We start from the raw sequence: 19,281 nt of genomic DNA, 5'->3' as shown, positions 1-19,281 counted from the left end.
TATTTATTTTTTAAATTTTAATATTATATATAATAATTATACACCAGAAAAACACCGTGACCATTAACTATTCATCGCACCATGAAATTTATTCAAGTTGTCTTAAATATTTTAATAATAATCAGTAAGAACTAGCTTAAATATACACATAATTATATGAAATAAGTTTTATTATAATATTAACAATATACTGCTTGAGAACTATATCCGTACAGAAAAGAAAATTGTATTAAACGCATAAAGAAATATTTTGCTGTAGACAAATAGGCCTATTTAGTTAATAAATTCTGCATGAAATGTATGAAATAACTCTAATATTGTCATAATTAATTATATGAAATAATATTTATTGTCATATTATCAAAATACTATATAAATTTTATAAATATTTAGGATGGAAACAAAAGTTTTATTTTGAACAGCAAACTGCAACAAAAAAAATTTTTCTCTACCTCGCTTCAGCCCATAAACGACCAATGCAAAGCATAGGTCTTCCCCAAAAGATATCTAGGGGGATATACCATACCATAATTAAAACGTTTGGCAGGCAGGTTGGGGATCGCAGTGCGGTAGGCAAAGAACGCTACTGCCCGCCCTTTGAAAACTTGTTTATAAGCTGCGGCAATTCAATACAAGATCGTATCCCGGAAATCCAACCCATAACCTGCGATCGCGAGTCGAAGTCCTCTATCACTGCATTGTCATTCTGCTTTACATGAATCGAGATCTTTAAAATTCTTTTGAATTAATTAATAATACTTAAACTTTGGCTGGGGCCTTATTCCAATATATTTTATTAGGAAACATTATGATTAAAGTTGTAATTAAAATGTATTTTCAGGATATAAGATCTTTCCATAATATCGCGTCAACGATCGTGCCGAAAGGAAGTATCGATATAGAGAAAATATGCCAAACAAAACGCTATTGTAACGGTTTCTTTTAAGGTTGTGTAAAAAGAATGTCTCGCCGCAATCGGCTCGCCTACCGCAAATATCACGTTTCAAAACTGCCATTAATCACAGTCCAGTTTGTGTCTAGTATAATAACTGCAACAGATATTACAGGCGCTGTTGTCAACTGTATGGTGCATCATATCAAAAAATCAATGTTTTCAAAAATAATAAACTACTGAGAATATACTAATGAGAATACCATAGGATAAAGCGTCTGTCACTACAGACTTTGTACTGTCAAAAGTTATTTGCCTGTCGTATTTCAAGAGCAAAAATAAATTGATATAAAATATTTCAGAATGACTACTCATTTATAAGCATGTAAGCTATATGTACATACACACACATGTATATACGAATTTCGTAACATTGTTGCCTAAGGAGTGTGTTAAAAAGGATTTATCACGTTTAAGACATTTGAAAATGACGGGTTTATTATTCTTATTTATCTCTTAATGCTCTTAATCCTTAAGCTATGTGTTTTCACAATAAATTCTTAAAGTAAAGCAAAAGGAAACTATATGTAGTCGGAGTAATTTGATTGTATACGCTAATAAAATTTATTAAAATACGGACATTATATTTGGACAGTATAAACTCACATAAAAAATCAACCATATAGTAAGGCACTGAAAATTTTAAGTTTTTTTTAAACAAAAAGGATTTAATACGTTTTCTTAAGTCTATGCAACTTGAGGACAAAAATTGAGTTCATCAGTAACATACAGTTATGGAAATCGGTTCTAAAAATCACGAAATCCTGGAAATATATCCATTTTGATCACAGTTTTTCAGATAACAAAAAAATCGTAAAAGATGGTCATGTGTAAATAAAATAACCGAATAATCTTTAAGAAAAGTGTTATTGTTTATTTAACTATTTGTACATTAATAAATAATGTATACATTTGTAAGTACATGGTACAATAATAAAAAATATGAATAAATTACTAGAAATAAAAAGTCCCTGTCCCACACGAGATAGGAGAACGAGAGGTCCCCAACAGCGGGGACCATTAAAAAAAAAGTACATAGTACTCAATTGTGTACCACATTGGAATTTTAATATGGAGTATTTTAAGAGAGCGCCATTTAAGCCGTCAAAATATGCACCTATTTTTTAGCAATGATCAGTGATCTGACAACTTATTGCAGTTACGATAATAAAAGGGTTAACAATTGGATGATCGTGAATATAGAAGCAGCATTTTGTAAATAAACACGTACATAAATAAAGTTCAACGTTATTTGAGCAGTGCTAGCCCAGCCGTAAGGACTGAGACTTGCGATTGTAGGTAGCGGGTTCAATTCTTAGACACAGTTTTGGACAATTTACACTTTGTGCGTTCATTTTTTTTAATTGCTGCTAGTAGGAGCCTCTCATACCCCTGACTGATTTATAGGGCATCTTAAGATCTTTCACTATTTTCCTTGCTTTCGTCTGTCTTACACTTCTATTTCATTTTCCCCTTTTCCAATATCTTTCATCCATCGTCTCGTTCCTTAGATTTTACAATTTTGATTTTTAGCGTTCATTATTTAGGATTTACACTTTCCACGAACAAGTTTCCTGCAGCAGCGTTCTCTGCATGCCTTAATTTCAGGCATAGGCAGGTGCATAGGCATAGGCCGCCCACGGATATATCTATGGGGTGATATACAATAACCACACTTTGCTGGCAGGTTGGCAATTGCAGTGTAGTATTATGGTAAGCAAAAGGCGCTGTTGCCCATCCTATATAAACATGTTTGTGAGCAGTGGAGACCTTATGTAATCTTAAGTGTGAATTATGTAAGATTGTATTGCAGTAATCAAACCCGTGACCTATTAACGCAAGTCTCAGACATGTACCGCTGGGCTACCACTGTTATTAAATGAAGGGATTCTTAAAGGACCATAATATTCATTTTCGAATAAACATATTATGGTAGATTAAATAATTACTACCCAAATAAAAAAATTAATCAATGTTTTTATCTATTTATACATTTTAAAATTACGAGTATCATTGCACATTATTATGTGTTCTATATTTATTTAAATTTATAAGTAATGTTCCGGAATAGACGTTTTTTTTATTTATTTAAACACTTCTTTCACATAGTATAACGTCGATTAGGCGTTTCCTTCCAGTTAACCATTTGCGCGTTGTAATGATATGTTAATGGAGTTCGGTTAAATAAGTAAACATTTAAAAAAAAAAATTAAATATCTATTTTTAAAAAATGATATAAATATGCTATATGTCCTAATAACTGTAATCGTATATAAATAATATAACAAATCTATTTATATATGTATACATATACAATTACCTAAACAATATAATATATAATGCCTTTATACAGTTTTTAATTTTAAAGAAGAAATGAGTAGCAATATTTATATTTAATATGCTGTTCGTAAAAATTTGACGGTTCATTAAACCCGCACTCGCAACAGAAGGCAAACGTCAAACGGAACGCGGCAATATGAAATCGGCGCGAAACCCTCCTACGCGGGCCTTTCAAAAATCACTACATTCGCGACGCGGGCTCCATACTGAGATCTGTCGTGCGCCTTTCGCCTCTCGTCTAAATTTAAAATACGAACACAGTAATTAAATACTGGTCGGCGGACAGATATTTCAGTTATCGATAAAAAAAATTGTGTCAGTGAAAAATGGTTCGAAAAATTAGTGCACTCTTGTGTTGTCTTTGCGTTTTTGGTATATCTTTTAGTGACAGCGCAATATCGGCAGAAAAAGTACGTTTTTTTAATTTTTATTCTATTTTCAAATTATTAATTTATTTAAATAAATCGATATTATTTCGATCAATGTAATCAGTCGGTTGAGGCGATAGAATATAAGCTGCAATGTGACCTTGAATGATTGTGACAACTTATACACAATCCACCTTCAACTAACAAAGCATACTTGAAATTGCATTCAAAACTAGAACAGATCTTTTATGAACATATTGTTATAAAATATGTAATATTTACTTAAGAATGACGTTACACGTTTTAATAGTTTATTTAAATTAATATTTACAATTATTATTTACAAGGCATATTTTACTTTAAAATAAACATTAATAATTTTTCCATAATGTAAAGATACTTATATATACACACATATATTTATACATCAATATATACATATATATGTATATATATTTATAAATATATGTACATATAAATAAATACACGTATACATGTATATATCCATTAATGAGATATGATTTAAATTGAGAACAAATGACCCTAATAATAAAGATCAGCCTTCTCACATTCATAAAGGAAAACTATTAAAAAGAGTAACTAACGAGTTTCTTGTCAGGTTCTTCTCAATAGAATTAACTTTCCGAACCTGGTTGTACTATGTGGAGAAAATTGGTAAAATAAGGAAATATTACATATACATATGTACATTATATGACTGACCTTCAAAGGTACTTAGCAAACCATATTATAAAACCTAAAAATATGTTTCATTGTTGAAACGATTATAATAGAGAAACTAAAAATTCACAGTTAACTTTTAACTACTGGTTTAAGGATAATGTAAACCATAGTTATAATATATAACAATTAATCGTTCAAGTGCATGTTACGCATCAAGTAAATTGGCAGTATTTGAACACAGTACGTAAAAGTCAGATTTAATAAACATTTGGTGCGTGAAAATGAAACTGCCGGAGAAAGTGAACTTCACGAAGCGTAATCACGATGTGACGGATGGTGATTTATCCACATAACCCGTTCGTTGTACAACAATCTGTATGTAAAGTTCTAGATATACGAATTATTATTGTAATACAAAATTTGTTTATATTTAGATTTCATAATTAATACATACATATATAGTTACTATATCTTCTGTTGAATTTTAAATTTTATATTTAAAAAATACGAGTAATTCGATCGTATATCGCGCGTATGATTCAGAAATCATACAATACAATCCTATATAATTCACACTTTTGCAATAATGATGTAGGATTGTCACAGCTTATGAGTAAGTTTCCAGAGGATTGGCAGCAGCTTCCTCTGCGAACCATAATTTTAAACTGCAATCGCGTTATGGTATATTCCCCGTAAATATCTTTAGTTGAAGCCTATGTCGTGTAGTAGGCGTCTATGGGCTGAAACGGTGAAGAATCATTTATAGTGATCACTTGTGTATGCCATGAGAAGAATCTAAGAAGAGCCCATTTTGATTGAAATATTAAAGACTAAAACGATAACGACTAAAATATTGCTGAGAATTAATTAGCCTATACAATGTTCAATGCGATAGCCATATAGTATATTATAAAAAATACGAGTGTTTCTTAAATAACAATTTAAAAAAAAATGAATATTTATTAATAGTGGCAAATAATTTAACGAATAAGTAGCGGTAAATGTTTTGGATCTCTGACTTTAATATCGCACAACTTACGTAATTTATGACAGGAAGTGATTTTGTTGTTGTTTTTATGTGAAATAGAAAATAGTTTGTTTTTATTGTGTATTGTCAATAAAATCTTATACTTCCTATAGGAGGAAGACAGAGATAGATTCTTGTAAATTGACGAAATATTTTTTTGTTGTTTGAAGGTGTAACATCTGTTGTTCCAAAAGTTAAAGTTTTGTGAAATATTAAAAACTGGTTTATACGAGTTTTAAACTATACCGACTTTAAAATTTCTAACTGTTTTATTTATTTATTTATACATTTGTTGTAGAGTGTTCAAAGGCAAAATTTTCACCAGTTAATTATTAAGGCGGCGCAGAGATAAATTAAAGGAGGTTTTAAGTTAATATCATTAAAAAAGAAAAATAAAAAAAATTAAAATTTAGTAAGATAAAAAACTAGGCATAACGATACTCACGATGTGTATTAACTATACTAGATTTTAATATAATAATACCTGAAGTTTAAATATAACACGTAATATAAAATATAATACAAGGTGCAATAGTTGTCATGATTGTAACGTTTACCAGTAAATTACTTGTAGCATACGCATCTTTACACCTACATTATTAATAGCATTTTTGCATAATTTTGTCTCTGGTAGCTGTAATATGGTGTAGTATCACTATATACACCTATAGATTATGTGAAATATTCAATGAACAAAGACAGACTCTATTTGCAATATCGATTTTGTTCTTAATTAATTAAAGAACATCCAATGGGTTTAATTGATATGCGTCGAAGTTTGGCGGATATTTGATGTCAAATATATATGATCTAAGAACAACGCAACCCACACAAAGCCTTATATAGATCGGATGACCATAAACGACACAGCAAGGCTACGCCCACAAACGATGACTCAATACATGCTAAGTAAAAGAGTTAGCGGTAACTTATTTGCGAGGAAAAAATCGTTCAGTTTTACATGAATAAGTGTTTTATGATGCAGATTAAAAATCCAAATTAAATGTCCTAGTTAATACTAGTAAAATCCTAATTATTTTAAAGTAAATTTATCGGATAGTAACAAATAATTCATCCGAGATTCGGCACTTCTTAAACACGATAGAAATCACAACACAAGCTGTAGTCTTCTCTGTTGTCACTCTTCAAGTTTGTCTGTATGATGTAAGACATCAATAGTCTCCCGATCAGTTGAAATAAAAATAAACCGACCCGAGTCAAGGTTCCTGAGAGGGTCCTCAAATAACTTTAAAGAGATTAGCGCCTTTATATATGCTACCAGTATAATATTACATTTTAGCGAAATGCCACCTCAAACCCATTGAAGCTGTGAATGAAATTTCATCATACCATCATTTCAGCTGTAAGATGTTCACCATAGATTTCTAACAGGACCATTCAGAAGCGGCCTGCATACTAGTGCAACGGCAATTAATTAATGACTTACTGAAAATTTCGGAATTTTAGAACTAATTTTTTTGAATTGTAATTTTTAATTTTTTTTTTTGAATTGTAAAGTATAATTTTTTGAATTTAAGAACTAATTTGTTTGCAATAAAAATTTACATTACGAGAGAGGGCGTGCTATGATGCAAGAATGATGTGTTCGACAAAAAAAGCATCAAATCTTAGATCCTTATTTTAACCAATTTACAAGAAAAGAAGGTCTATATTTTAAAATGAAGTGCTCCACGCGTTACTGATCCACTGGCGATAGAATTCGCTTATACAACTAGAATGCTACTTATTGTTGTAAAACATTCAGCGCGACCAATTCTCACCTTATTACACAAGTCTATATACCCGTATGACGCGGTGGGAAGTTAGTAGCAAAAAGCATGGCAATTTGTTTTAAAACAAATTGCCATGAACATATTTAAAATATTAGAACGAAGTTACGCCATTTTGTAATGATTGGTGTATGTGTGTGTTTGCTTTGATAACTCTAATAGTTCTTCAATGCTCAGTTTTTCAATAAACACCTAGTTTTTTATCTATTGTATATCTTTGTTAAACGTTGAGCGAATAGAATATACGTAATAGTTTAAGTTGTCTAAAATATTTTTGCAATAATATGTTTCGTCTGTTTATTTACATATATATATATATATATCTATATATATATATATATATATAAGTAACCGTCTACATTACTTATGTTTTATGATGTTCGGTGCTTCTTTATATCTACTTTAAATAGTAGATGTAACATATTTTACAGCTCCGTAGATTATATTATGGTTCGTAGATCTGTAATCAAAAACATCAAAGTTGCTCGCAAATAGTCGTTGCCATAAAATAATGTGTTACATTCAATGATCCACATTCGATTCACGCTGTGAAAACAATCACACACGGAGAAATGTAATGTCAGAGAAGTCTATTGTAATGCAAGTATTAAAAACAAATGAGTACGTGCGAATATTGAAAAAGGTGTATCTAAAACCATTAGAGACGCGGGATTGACATGCGATTGTTTTCATCTCCCATATTTCTTATAAAAGTGAAATATCGGTAGCGTACACACCATTATTAAGACAGAACCAATTCGTGCGAAATATACCGTTCACATGTGCAAACGTGTTGCGCAATAAACCTGAGAACTTATTGCTGGTATCTCCAATCTCGTAAACAGTACCTGTATATGGCCAGTCCGCTTGGGAAATAGAGATCAATCGCTCGCTTATATAACAAACGTGTTCAGTGACTGATAGCGCAGACAAGTTAGGTAAAAGGATATTAGTTAAGAAACCGTGAAGTACTAGCGGACAAGTAACGCATTATGCAAGGCGATTTTATTCTTTTTGATGTGAAGAATTTCAAATTTTAGTACAAAATGTATATTGTATCCCGTGCAGCAGCTAGTACAAATTAAATATAAAAGTTTACTTACGTTGACTAATTACAGGGAATTGGCTGGTTTAAAGTAGCTCAAAGAGTCCTGGGGATGATATAAAGACCTTTCTATAGTATGAAATCAGGAATGAAAGGATCATAACACGCACTAAAGCGACCTAAACATCACAGCGGATGGAAAGACAAAGTGATACTGGGCAGGCCCTAAAGCGCGCACAAGAGCTCCTGGGTTGATAAGCGCAGTGAAGGCGTCCACTTGCTAGGTGACTGATGATCTTTTTGAGCTTGTCGGAAAACGCTAAACTAATTAACCACGTTTAAAATCTACAGGGGAGACATATGTACAGCATTAGACGTTCTAATGGTGGTGATGATATGATGACAGACTTGAGTCTTCGAATCCAATTCACCTTTCTTTCATCTGTTCGATGTAGAAATAAAGCTGAAACATATAGTTAAATTACCGGACTAAAAGATACAACAAAAAGATTTGTCATTTCGTATTTCTACGACTGAGATGTTAATAAAAAAAAGCAAAGAATGACAATTCCTGAGTAATCAGGATCTATAACTATGGCATCAGTAGACGGTAAAAGTAACGATAAGGCAACATTATTGCAAAAGCCTATTAAGCAAGTCGATTGCTACAGCGCCGATTTAGTATTTTCACAGGCTTGGTTCTCACCTGTTCGATATCAATAGTTTTCTTAATCATTAGAGAAAGCCTATTTCTTGTAACAAATGCTTCTTTCGGTAATGTGAATAATATTAAAACTATCACATGTGCTATCTAGGAACATATGTCAAGATACCGCATACAAAATCTATCGGAGGGAGATATCAAACTTAAGAAATAAGCTGAAAGATTTACATCAGTATTTTGATATCTGATTTGTCTTAAATAACCAAAACATTGCCTTTACATAAATGAAAATATATACTACTAAATAGTTTATTTTCAATAATCCTAAATAAAGTGATCACTGTGAAATAAGTCAATTTAGTTTATTTTTTTATTGACGACTAACTTCTGGCAATACAAAGTCTGCAGCGACAGACAGTAAACGATAATTAATTTTAAAATGGTAGTAATTCGAATTTTGAAAACGCTTTTTATACGCTACGTAATTTAATATTTCTGTAACCTTTATTTTTTCGATTGCGTGTACCATTTATTAAATAATAAAAAAAATAAGCTACTCAATCACATTTTCAAACTTCGATATCTAAAATCAACTTGTATTATAAAATTCCGTGATTAAAAATATATATTATATCATCGATTTATATTGTATTTTACAAAGCGTGTTGTTAAACCATTGTTTTGTAGGTCGTAAAAACGAACTAATGGATTTTGACATTATTATATTGAGTGGAGCATCAAATTGAGTCCGTAAATAATTAATCTTCAAGTTTCAATCGTTTCTTCATGAAAGTGTGACGAATGTTTAAATGGCTCGTGTCAGTTTTAAAACAAACGTTTTCGACGTCTATTTAATACTTTAATGCTTGTAAGGTAAAAGCTACTTACTATAAAATAGTTTATGTATACGGCTGCGAGGTATAAATAAAAGAAAGCGCTTCTCTGCAACTTTTTTATGTTTTCATTGTATATTTCTCTTAAAAGCCAATATTTTTTAGTCGTTGCTCTGATATGAGCATTCAGGGATATTACTGCATACACAGACTATTATTGAACTATATCTGGTTGCAGAACTAGGTTATAGATCCTGTATAATATATATTATACCAATATAGTATATATGTCACGCCTTACATTAAATTACTTACTTGTTTATCTTAATCACTTTTCTTGCTAAAATGTTATATACTTGCAATATTTAATAAATCTAACTATACTATCATTAATGCATATCAATTTATGTATACGTCTTTACTATTTATTACGATATTTAATTCGATTTTGAAATCATTATTTACTCTGCTGTAGAAAGAACACTCATTGCGAGTCATTTTTGTCTCGTTCATTTGTGGGATAGGCGTTCTGTTTACAAGGTTAAATGATTTTTTTTTCATTTTCGATTTTTATTTTTATTGTCTTGATTCGTGCTTCATATTTTCATTTGTACACAACCTTTTATTAATACAAATTAATACAATATCTGTTTCTCGTCACACTCCTTGTATTTCGTTCAGACTTGTTCCTACATCCCTCTTCTGCATTTCCAAGATATAACAGATTTCTTTTAATTATCACACTGCTTTGCTATCACAGACTTAGTTACTGGTATACCAAAAATACTACAATAAATATTATTACAAATTATATCTCAGTTTTTGTAAATGAAAAGTCTTACCCGTCTTTACCTTACGTAACAAAGACCATACAAAGCCAGATATTAAAAGACTAAGTTATGAAAATAGTCAGCTGGCTAAGTGGTTAATATGATATCGCCATTGTTCACGAAAGGTGTTACTTTGAGAAACTAACAACCTACGAATAGAAAATACAAATGCTAGGTGACATGTAATAAATCTTATACAGTGTTTTGGAAAATGTTCCATGCTCTATTTCTCTGCAAAGTGGCTTATGTTTGTGTAAGTCCATCATCTTTCTGACCAATAACTTCACGGAACGTCCAACCCAAGATCTTTGCAGTTTTCAGAGCTGAAGTTCCCGTGTATCTTTTGCCTAGTAACTATAAATATGTCTAGACTAAAATACCTTTCGCACTCTGTCATTTAAACGCGGTGAACTTTTAAATGGCAACCGGTAAGCGGTGTTTGTGTTAAAAACAATTACGATACATATAAAATAAAAACGTCGATGTCACATCAGTCATATGTTAAATTATTGTTTATAATTTAACCGCCTTACTTTTCAATTTGGCGAATACAAAGGAGATATTCGATATCTATCCATCTATCTGCATTTGCATTAGATTTATGTGAAGTTATGCTGTCTAAGCTTTGTGCAGCTTCATCGAAATTGAGTCCGCAGAAACAGGAGCTCCGCAGACTAAAAAATTACGACAGGTGATCGTACCCTAGTTACAAGGAAGACGCACACATGTGAAGGGACTACACCCGTGTAGGTGTATAGTGTAGTGAATGAGGTGTACTGTAAGTTAAGCGAAGCGAGGACTACTAGGTGGTCGGGAGTGACACGGGCGACTTATTTATCCATCTATCTATATATACAAGTACAATCAATATGTATTGACTCATCACGATATCGGTATAACTATAGAGCTTACAGAGATAAAATTTAAGAGAAATATTTTTTTTTGTACAGTTGAAGTCAGCTAAGAAGAAATCTTAATCCAATCGAATTTATTTCATTATCATACATTTTTCTTCATATTTTATACCGGACGGGGGACAGCTAATTTTACTATATATTCATTTTCTTTTATATTTAACTTGTGTTTGTTTAATGTGATCCGTATGCAGTTTTTACTTAATTACATTTCATATAAACCGAACAGTCTATCTTGTCACACGATACGATTTCGTCGTAGCGAAAGTGATCGAGTGTCAGTGTTGGCATGTACCACTGGAATTGTCGCACGCATACAAATGAACGAGCGCCATCTATGCCGTAATATTGTGCCAAAAAACCTTGTCCAATACGATAAAAGTAATATATGTAAAATATTGTTGAAATAAAAACCTACCACAACTAACTTAACCGATTTTTATGTAAGGCTCCAAGCCAGTAAGTTTAAAAGTATGGTTGACCAATGACCATGACAAGATCGTCCCGACGAAGCTGCGTTTTTCGATCCACAACCTTAAGGCTTCAGCGGTCATCTGTTCTGTGGTACTAGGATGTAGCAAAAAATATTATAAGTATTATCACTTTGAACTCTATTTCGAGCCCTATTTCAACTTTGTAAAGTTAACTTCTACAAAATGTCTTCTGACATTACGTCAATCTTTCGTTTAATAAAACATATTTTTTTAAAAAAGGATAAAAACCGTTCGAATGTAAAAAATAAATATTGTTTCACTTTAAGCACCTCATATATATTATTTCCAAGAAATTGTTATGGCGACAAAAAACCTTATAATTGTACAAGTAGTTTTTTTATTAAAACAATTTTGTTTTAACACTACAGTGTCCCTTTTTGAAATATCGTGTTATTAAGTAATTAGAAAAGATTTAAGACCATTATGTTCGCTTTTAGTACGACATTAGAGACCAGCTTTACACATTTTTTTGTCCATAGATAATGTACGTGTGTTTGCTGGTTGGGTTTTACTTTTTCTGTCTTAAATATACTCATCTTGTTATCTGCTTGCATCGCGTGGCGTAAAATGCAGAGGACATTGCCTTTTTGGTAGGCAATGAGTAGCGTCACCAGATCTTTCTGAATTTCTATAAAAAGTTAAAGGAACAATAATTAAGGGTAATAAAATGTTAAAAAATAAAATCATATTAAAAGTGATTAAAAATAAAAATAGAGAAAACCTTATTCTGTTATATAAACCAGTTATAAATAAAATAAGAATTAACAAAAATGTATATATATGTCAAATTAAAATAAATAAGGTAATAAAATGAATAAATGTCAATGTATTCTACAGCAGAGAAAACGTGTAAAGTGAGGCGATGTATGAATGTAAAAGAATAAGAAAGAATGAAAGATAATGCGAAGAGAAGAAATAAGAACGAATGGTAGGCAATAAGAAGAAGAGGATATAAGATGAGAATGAAAATAGAAGATTACGCGAAAGGATAATTGTTGTACAAAAGAACCCCGCTCACTCACCGGTAGGAGAGCACGAATTGTTCGAAAAATGGAGCAGTAAAAAAATAAACAGATCAATCCGTATATGTTAAAAAAGTGTCTGATCAAATTTTATACCTATTAGCTGGAATTTTGGTAAAACCTGTAAATTTTAGCTTACACATCTGGAATACTCTTTGAATTAGTACATAGGTAAAAATCTCTTATTCATATATATGTATACATAATTAACTATATAAATAACAATACCATATAAATTTAATCGATGTGTTTTAATGCGTTTCATTATGATATATTGTTACATATTTTTGTCACACATAATGTAATTTTTTTATTATCAAAAATCTGTGTAGTCAGCGCAAGTTGAACCGTTTCCTTTTGTCTTCTTTATTATAGTTTAAATATAATCTCTTTTATTATAAATGCCTTAAATATATTTTATTATTCCAAATTTAAAAATTTTAACATACTGGTAATTTTAACAAATATTGTGTACAAAAACGTATATACTCGTAATTAATAATATTTTTAATGAATTAATAAATTATGTAATGTATAGTTCTGGCATTAAATTATGTAATATGCCATGTCTATTTTAAAAATGAATATTTATATAAAATTCCATTAAAGACATTTTGGACGACATTTTTTTAATGTGACTTTTTTGCGTGTAACAATTTGAAGAATGTTCTTTAAATATTTATCAAAACAAGTTGTGATAAGGAGGATATTAGCATAGAGCTATTGTTTAGCATATGACCTTTTAATGTCTTATTCATTCAAAATCAATTATAGTTCGTATAAAAAAATGTTCTCTCTAACGAAGCGTCTTTATTATGTAACAGATTTTTGTATTATTAGAATTGTTGCCATGGAGTAATTGAACAAATTGGCCGTTGCCTCAGAGCAATTTTGCAAAATTTATGCCATTTACTATCTAGTTCAAGTTAGCAAATAGATATTATAAATTACATTATTTGAAACATTTTAAAGCGCTTTAAATTTTTGGTGGTTACAAATCATTTAAAAAACTGTCATTACTTTTATAGCATAAACAACGAATTGACTTTAATGTAAAAAAAAAGTTTAAAAGAGGTTTTATTAATTTTTTGTTTCGATATTTTGTTAAAACTACTAAAGTTAAAATTTAAATTGTGAATTTTCACTGAAGAAAAGTATTCTTATATACATTGCCAATGATCGTGTACTAATAGGAAACAAATGAGCGTATTTAATTTTAAAACCCTTAAACAATTAAAATAAAGGTATTTTGAATTCACTTTTGCTAATTACCTTAAAAGTTTTATTTAATCAAAATTACCTATTTCTAACAAGTTTCGTTCAAGTGTTATTTATGTCATTAGAAAAGATAAAAATTAAATATTTGGAATTTATTGTTTTTACTCGCATTTGCTTTACGGTATTTGGGAATATGTGCGTACTATTCGCTTTAAGTCGACCTCGCTGAGGTCGTTGAAAGACGCTGGGTATACACGGCTTCCAACAGGTCCTATTGGGATTCTATAGGGTAGTCTAGTGGTCAGTAGCGGAAGTTCTATGGCTAAAATAATAGTGTTGACAATGACACATTTTAAAATTTAAAAAAAAAAAATGTCATTACAGACCGGCAACCCAATTACAACTTTACCAATGCTCTTAATACTGCTTACATTATTATTTATTATTTGAACACATATATGCAATGATTCCTAACTAGATGACCTTTGAAAAAAAGCGACATCCTATGACTTCATAAATTATATATAGTGTCAAGAAAAAACTAAAAAATCTTCGTGATTTGCTTGACCTTTCAAACGACCAGCGTTATTGTGGCGGATCATTGTGGTCGCCCAACAAATTTTAATCAAGATTATACCCTAGCTCTCTGTTGCGAGTAAATATCATTTAAATTGTTCAGATGCAAGCTAAGCCTTAAGAGTTCAATGAAGAATTGATATTGTAAGCTTACCGGAGCAGATGGCATGAACATCGACCTATAATGACACTGTTAAGTAAAATGTATCCTTAGCTTAGGATAGTGAATCAAAATAATGTATTATGAAAAGGCTTATTCTTTTTATTAAAGCCAGAATCATTTCTTAAGCCAACCGGTTGTTATAAAAGTAATATTTACTGTATGCGAATCTCCCTTTTTATAGTACATATAATACACGAATGAATATTTATTTAAACCGCTTTAAAAAAAACTTCATGTAAACGCATCCTAAAATTTTGTCAATAAGTGACACCTACAATATTCATTTCTTCAGTTTGCTTTTGTTGTTGTGCTGTTGAAAGAGCGCTTTTTTGATTCTGTCTGACTAATAAATAAGATACAACATCCCTTTAGTAGAAACACAGTAATGTTCACATTCTCTTCGTTGGCAGCTATTGCTACTGGAATGGTAACTATAAGAATCATCTACAACCAGTAAAATATTAATATGTTTTCCTTTGTTAATTCTCAGAAAATATAAACATCTTCACATTTCATTCCTGGGTAAATTTTCCTTATATTTCCCAAAGTTTGTTAAACTATTTTTAATGACCACTGTGAAGCGATGCCATTAGTTTAATCTACCGCACAAGACAACTACTGTGTAAATTAATAGACCATTTTTAATACATTAAAAACTCTATTAGGTCTACTCGAGAAACGAATTGATATAACCTTGAAGTATGAACAACTATTTGCGACACTTAGCCGGTTGGACTTCTTTTATGTTAACAATCCGTACACTTCTAAGTACAGAAAACAAGTCCTGCGACTTTTCTTTGTTTCTTATAATATTTCTTATAATATAATATATTGTGCACCAAATTGATTCAATTTTATTTCTTTTTTTGTTGTCGATGTGTTTGGGTTTACATATGAATTGTTGCTAATATCTACTTATTGTACATCAATTTTTTTTTGTTAAAGATGTTAAATTAAGTAAATAATTATGAATAGAGACACAGCTAGCAGTTGTCAGACCTTTGTAATCTGAAACATTATATAATATATGTAGTCAGTGGAACTTAAGTTCAAATAATGTAATAATGTTTATATACAAATAATAATTAAATTATTCAATATAGGACAAATAAAATTTTTGATGTCAACATGGCTCTCCCACCTGTTCGGATAATAAATGCCTCAGACCTGAGAAGAACAGTCGAAATAAATTCAACGGCACTATTTACATATACATATAAATTTAATATGTAATATATATATATATATATATAAATATATATATACATATATATATATATATATATATATATTACATATTAAATTAACACTGAAATAGCCTGGAGGCGTGGCTAGAAATGCTATTTTCTAAGAAGTCATTTAAAGTGTCAGTCGTTTAATGTTCTAGCACATAAAAGTTCTTTGACAGTTAAATAAAAATTTTGCATTAGGTGATTTCTGAAAATTGGTTGGGATCCTATTTTAATAGTGTATACGTTGCTCATATAAAAAGTTTGTTACTCTTTGAAATGAAAATAATAAAAACCTGACCTAGCCTTACCATAGGTACTTAATTACCAAAAAATATTGGTCGTAATTTATTAAAATTCGTATTTATTTATCGTTTGTTGACAGGAAACGAGATGCCGAAATCCACCAACAGCGCCACAGAAGATCGAACGTGTAATAACTCTTTGTCAAGACGAAATTAAACTCTCCATACTCAGAGGTAAACTAATCCCGTTACAGCAAGCCAGCGAAAAATTAATTCTCACCCAAAAGCAACGTGTAAAAAAAGGAATGCCTTTGTCCGTTTATTCGGGTTAACAATTTAAGCATAACGAACCCTTGTCGGGTTAAAGTGTTCACAAAAAACTGTAGCCCTTAAGAACAGATTTATCATTTTGAATTCCGGCGGAGTGAGTAAGCCTTGTTAAGATACTTTTCGAGAAGCCTTAATATGGGTCAACCATAAAGCTTTTTGAAGCAATGGAACTATAATTAAAACGGTACAAAAATTTTACGGTTTTTCAATATGCGTACTCGACCCAGGAAAGCATTTTATAGGACACGTAATTATTATGATCGCATACATATTGATTAAAACTTTTATTAAAGGCACAGTTATTCTCTTAGCAACCAGTTTTTTCATATTATGACTGTTTAGTATACTAAAGTTTGTCGTTGTAAGGCTGTAATAAAGTTCTCTTTTGGATGTTATATAAAAAAAATACTTGCTGTACTTTGTCGAATATATATTTTTTATAAAACCACACCAAGATGTCTTCCAAATCTTCGAGAACATTCTAACGACACTGAATGTTTACAAGAATACCTGATGAAGCCTGAAAGTTTAAGTTTAGCTAAGTTTCACTTTAATTCAGCAAAAGCTTTTAGACGATTGACAAAAAATTGTCTTGAGATTTAGTGCCAAAAAATTACAAGAAATATAAATCTAAACTTCATGGTGAGCACTTAATGATATGATATAAATTTCCTTGGAGACATTTGTCGTACGAACTTCATGCTTGCATTACATGTTTGACAAGTGGCTCTGTTACAGTGGAACCAAGTCGTGGGGTTGTACTCTTTGTTGCAAGAAGTTACTTAATAAACAAAAGAGGATTTTATTGCAGCCCTGCTTAATTTTTTAAATATATCTTTGTATACATTAAAAAATTAACGATAGATGTAATTAATGCTAAACGAAATAAAAAGCAAGAACAGCCGACAATTACAGGTAAATCGATTGTTATAGTTTGTCTTTCTTACAAACATACAAGATGCCTGGTTATATTTGTATTCAATAGATGATTAGCTATTATATATTCAACTCTGTTGTAATGGCTAATAACTTTTGGCAGTATAAAGACTGAAACTAGAATTTAAAGATTTAGTAATTCGAATTTTGAAAACAGTTTTCTTATTATAATATCGTTATGTTGATTTTTAGATAAGTCGTACCATACATTAATTGACAGCAAATAAAACATTAAAGGAATGAAAATAGAAATTTCCTTTTGAGTTATTACATTACAACCAAGCAAGTTACAAATTCCAGTGTCAATAAAGGTAGACAGAGCTACAATTCTTTATTTACAAATCCCTTCGTTACGACAGAGACGAATAGCCATAAATCTCACTAGCTATAAAAGGGTTAAGTCAGTTAAGATGCGTATATACGAAGACGTTTTCTAACCGTCTTTGAAGGCCACTATCGCCATATCAGAGCTTATAATTTAAAAAAAAATATAGTCAATTTGTTTATAAGATGTAAATTTTTATTTATTCTTCCAAATCAATTTCATCCTCTTTAAATTTATTCAAACAACGTTCTTTTGCCACCGCTTTTTCCAATCCTCGAAACAGTTGGATTAGTCTTTTTCAGGTTATGGCTTCAAGACCTTTTTAGATTCGGTTTTTATCTTCTCAATCGTATCAAAACGGCGTCTTCGCGTTGGATTTTCGAGTTTGCTGAATAGCGAGAAATTGCACAGGACTAAATTTGTGTGGAGTTTTTTTTTTTATATGAGTGGTTTTGCCACGAATCGAGACTTGACGCCTTTAAGACATAAATCATCTAGAGGCAGTCCTGTATTGTATAGAATATAAAATATACTGCGCACAGTGTGAATTATGTTGAAACAAATCCGTGCCTTACGATGGAATGGCTCAGTCCTCTATCGCTTGACTACCATTGTTCAAAATCGTAAAAACTGCTTGGTTATATATACATATAGAGATTACTAATTTTAAAGACCCTAGATAAAGACAATTATCATGTAGTAATAATTTTGCGTACAACGCACACTTTTCTCATATTTATTAATATGATTATAATTATAAATAAAATTTTCATGTCTATGTATAAAGACTATATGTTGACATAATTTTTTCTTTTTTTTTTGTGGGTTCTTCTGTATTATAAACATTGTATCGATATCAAAGTATTAAAGTAACCCTTAAGAGATGCTTTAAAAATTACTAAAATAAAATGATATTCGTATAGTTCGTGGACCAATCTTTTTTCGCGAACTCATTTCGATGAAGTTGAAACAGCCAGCAAAGCTATCAGCGTCAGTTTTAGCAGAAAGAAAAAGTAGCTAATCTTGTTGTAATAACCTTTATATTGATTGATTTTTTAGTTTTGCTTATGCCCAAAACCTCGTGATTTATCTAAACCACAAGGTTTTAGGCACTATTGTAATTCTGTGTCTAATATTATGCAAAGAAGTATAACATCGACTAGATTTATTTAATTTAACTAAATTAAATTAATTTACAGTATTTAAATTATTACACTGATTAATTTATAATTTTTTTTAAATCTATGTACTTTTATTGCGAGTTATTAAATCTTCCTTGGCTTCGCGTTTTTCTTG

The 19,281-nt window shown here is 30.6% G+C and overlaps 1 protein-coding gene across 2 annotated transcripts in view; it reads left to right on the top strand.

Annotated features, from left to right (window-relative positions):
- The first annotated feature begins 3,452 nt into the window (after positions 1-3,452).
- Positions 3,453-19,281, top strand: part of Obp73a (Odorant-binding protein 73a) — a 36,342-nt gene continuing 20,513 nt past the window's right edge. For both annotated transcript variants that reach the window (XM_068774170.1, XM_068774169.1), the window contains exons 1-2: positions 3,453-3,702; positions 16,535-16,628. In XM_068774170.1, the coding sequence (XP_068630271.1) occupies positions 3,619-3,702; positions 16,535-16,628 (178 nt within the window). In that variant the 5' untranslated portion in view covers positions 3,453-3,618. The remainder of the gene's footprint in view (positions 3,703-16,534; positions 16,629-19,281) is intronic.

The sequence above is a fragment of the Battus philenor genome, unplaced genomic scaffold (genome assembly GCF_028537555.1).
Source record: "Battus philenor isolate CCGP_79_NKW_IND1 unplaced genomic scaffold, ilBatPhil1.0.hap1 SCAF_7, whole genome shotgun sequence".
Lineage (NCBI taxonomy): Eukaryota > Metazoa > Arthropoda > Insecta > Lepidoptera > Papilionidae > Battus > Battus philenor.
This window is presented reverse-complemented; position numbering and strand designations above follow the sequence as displayed.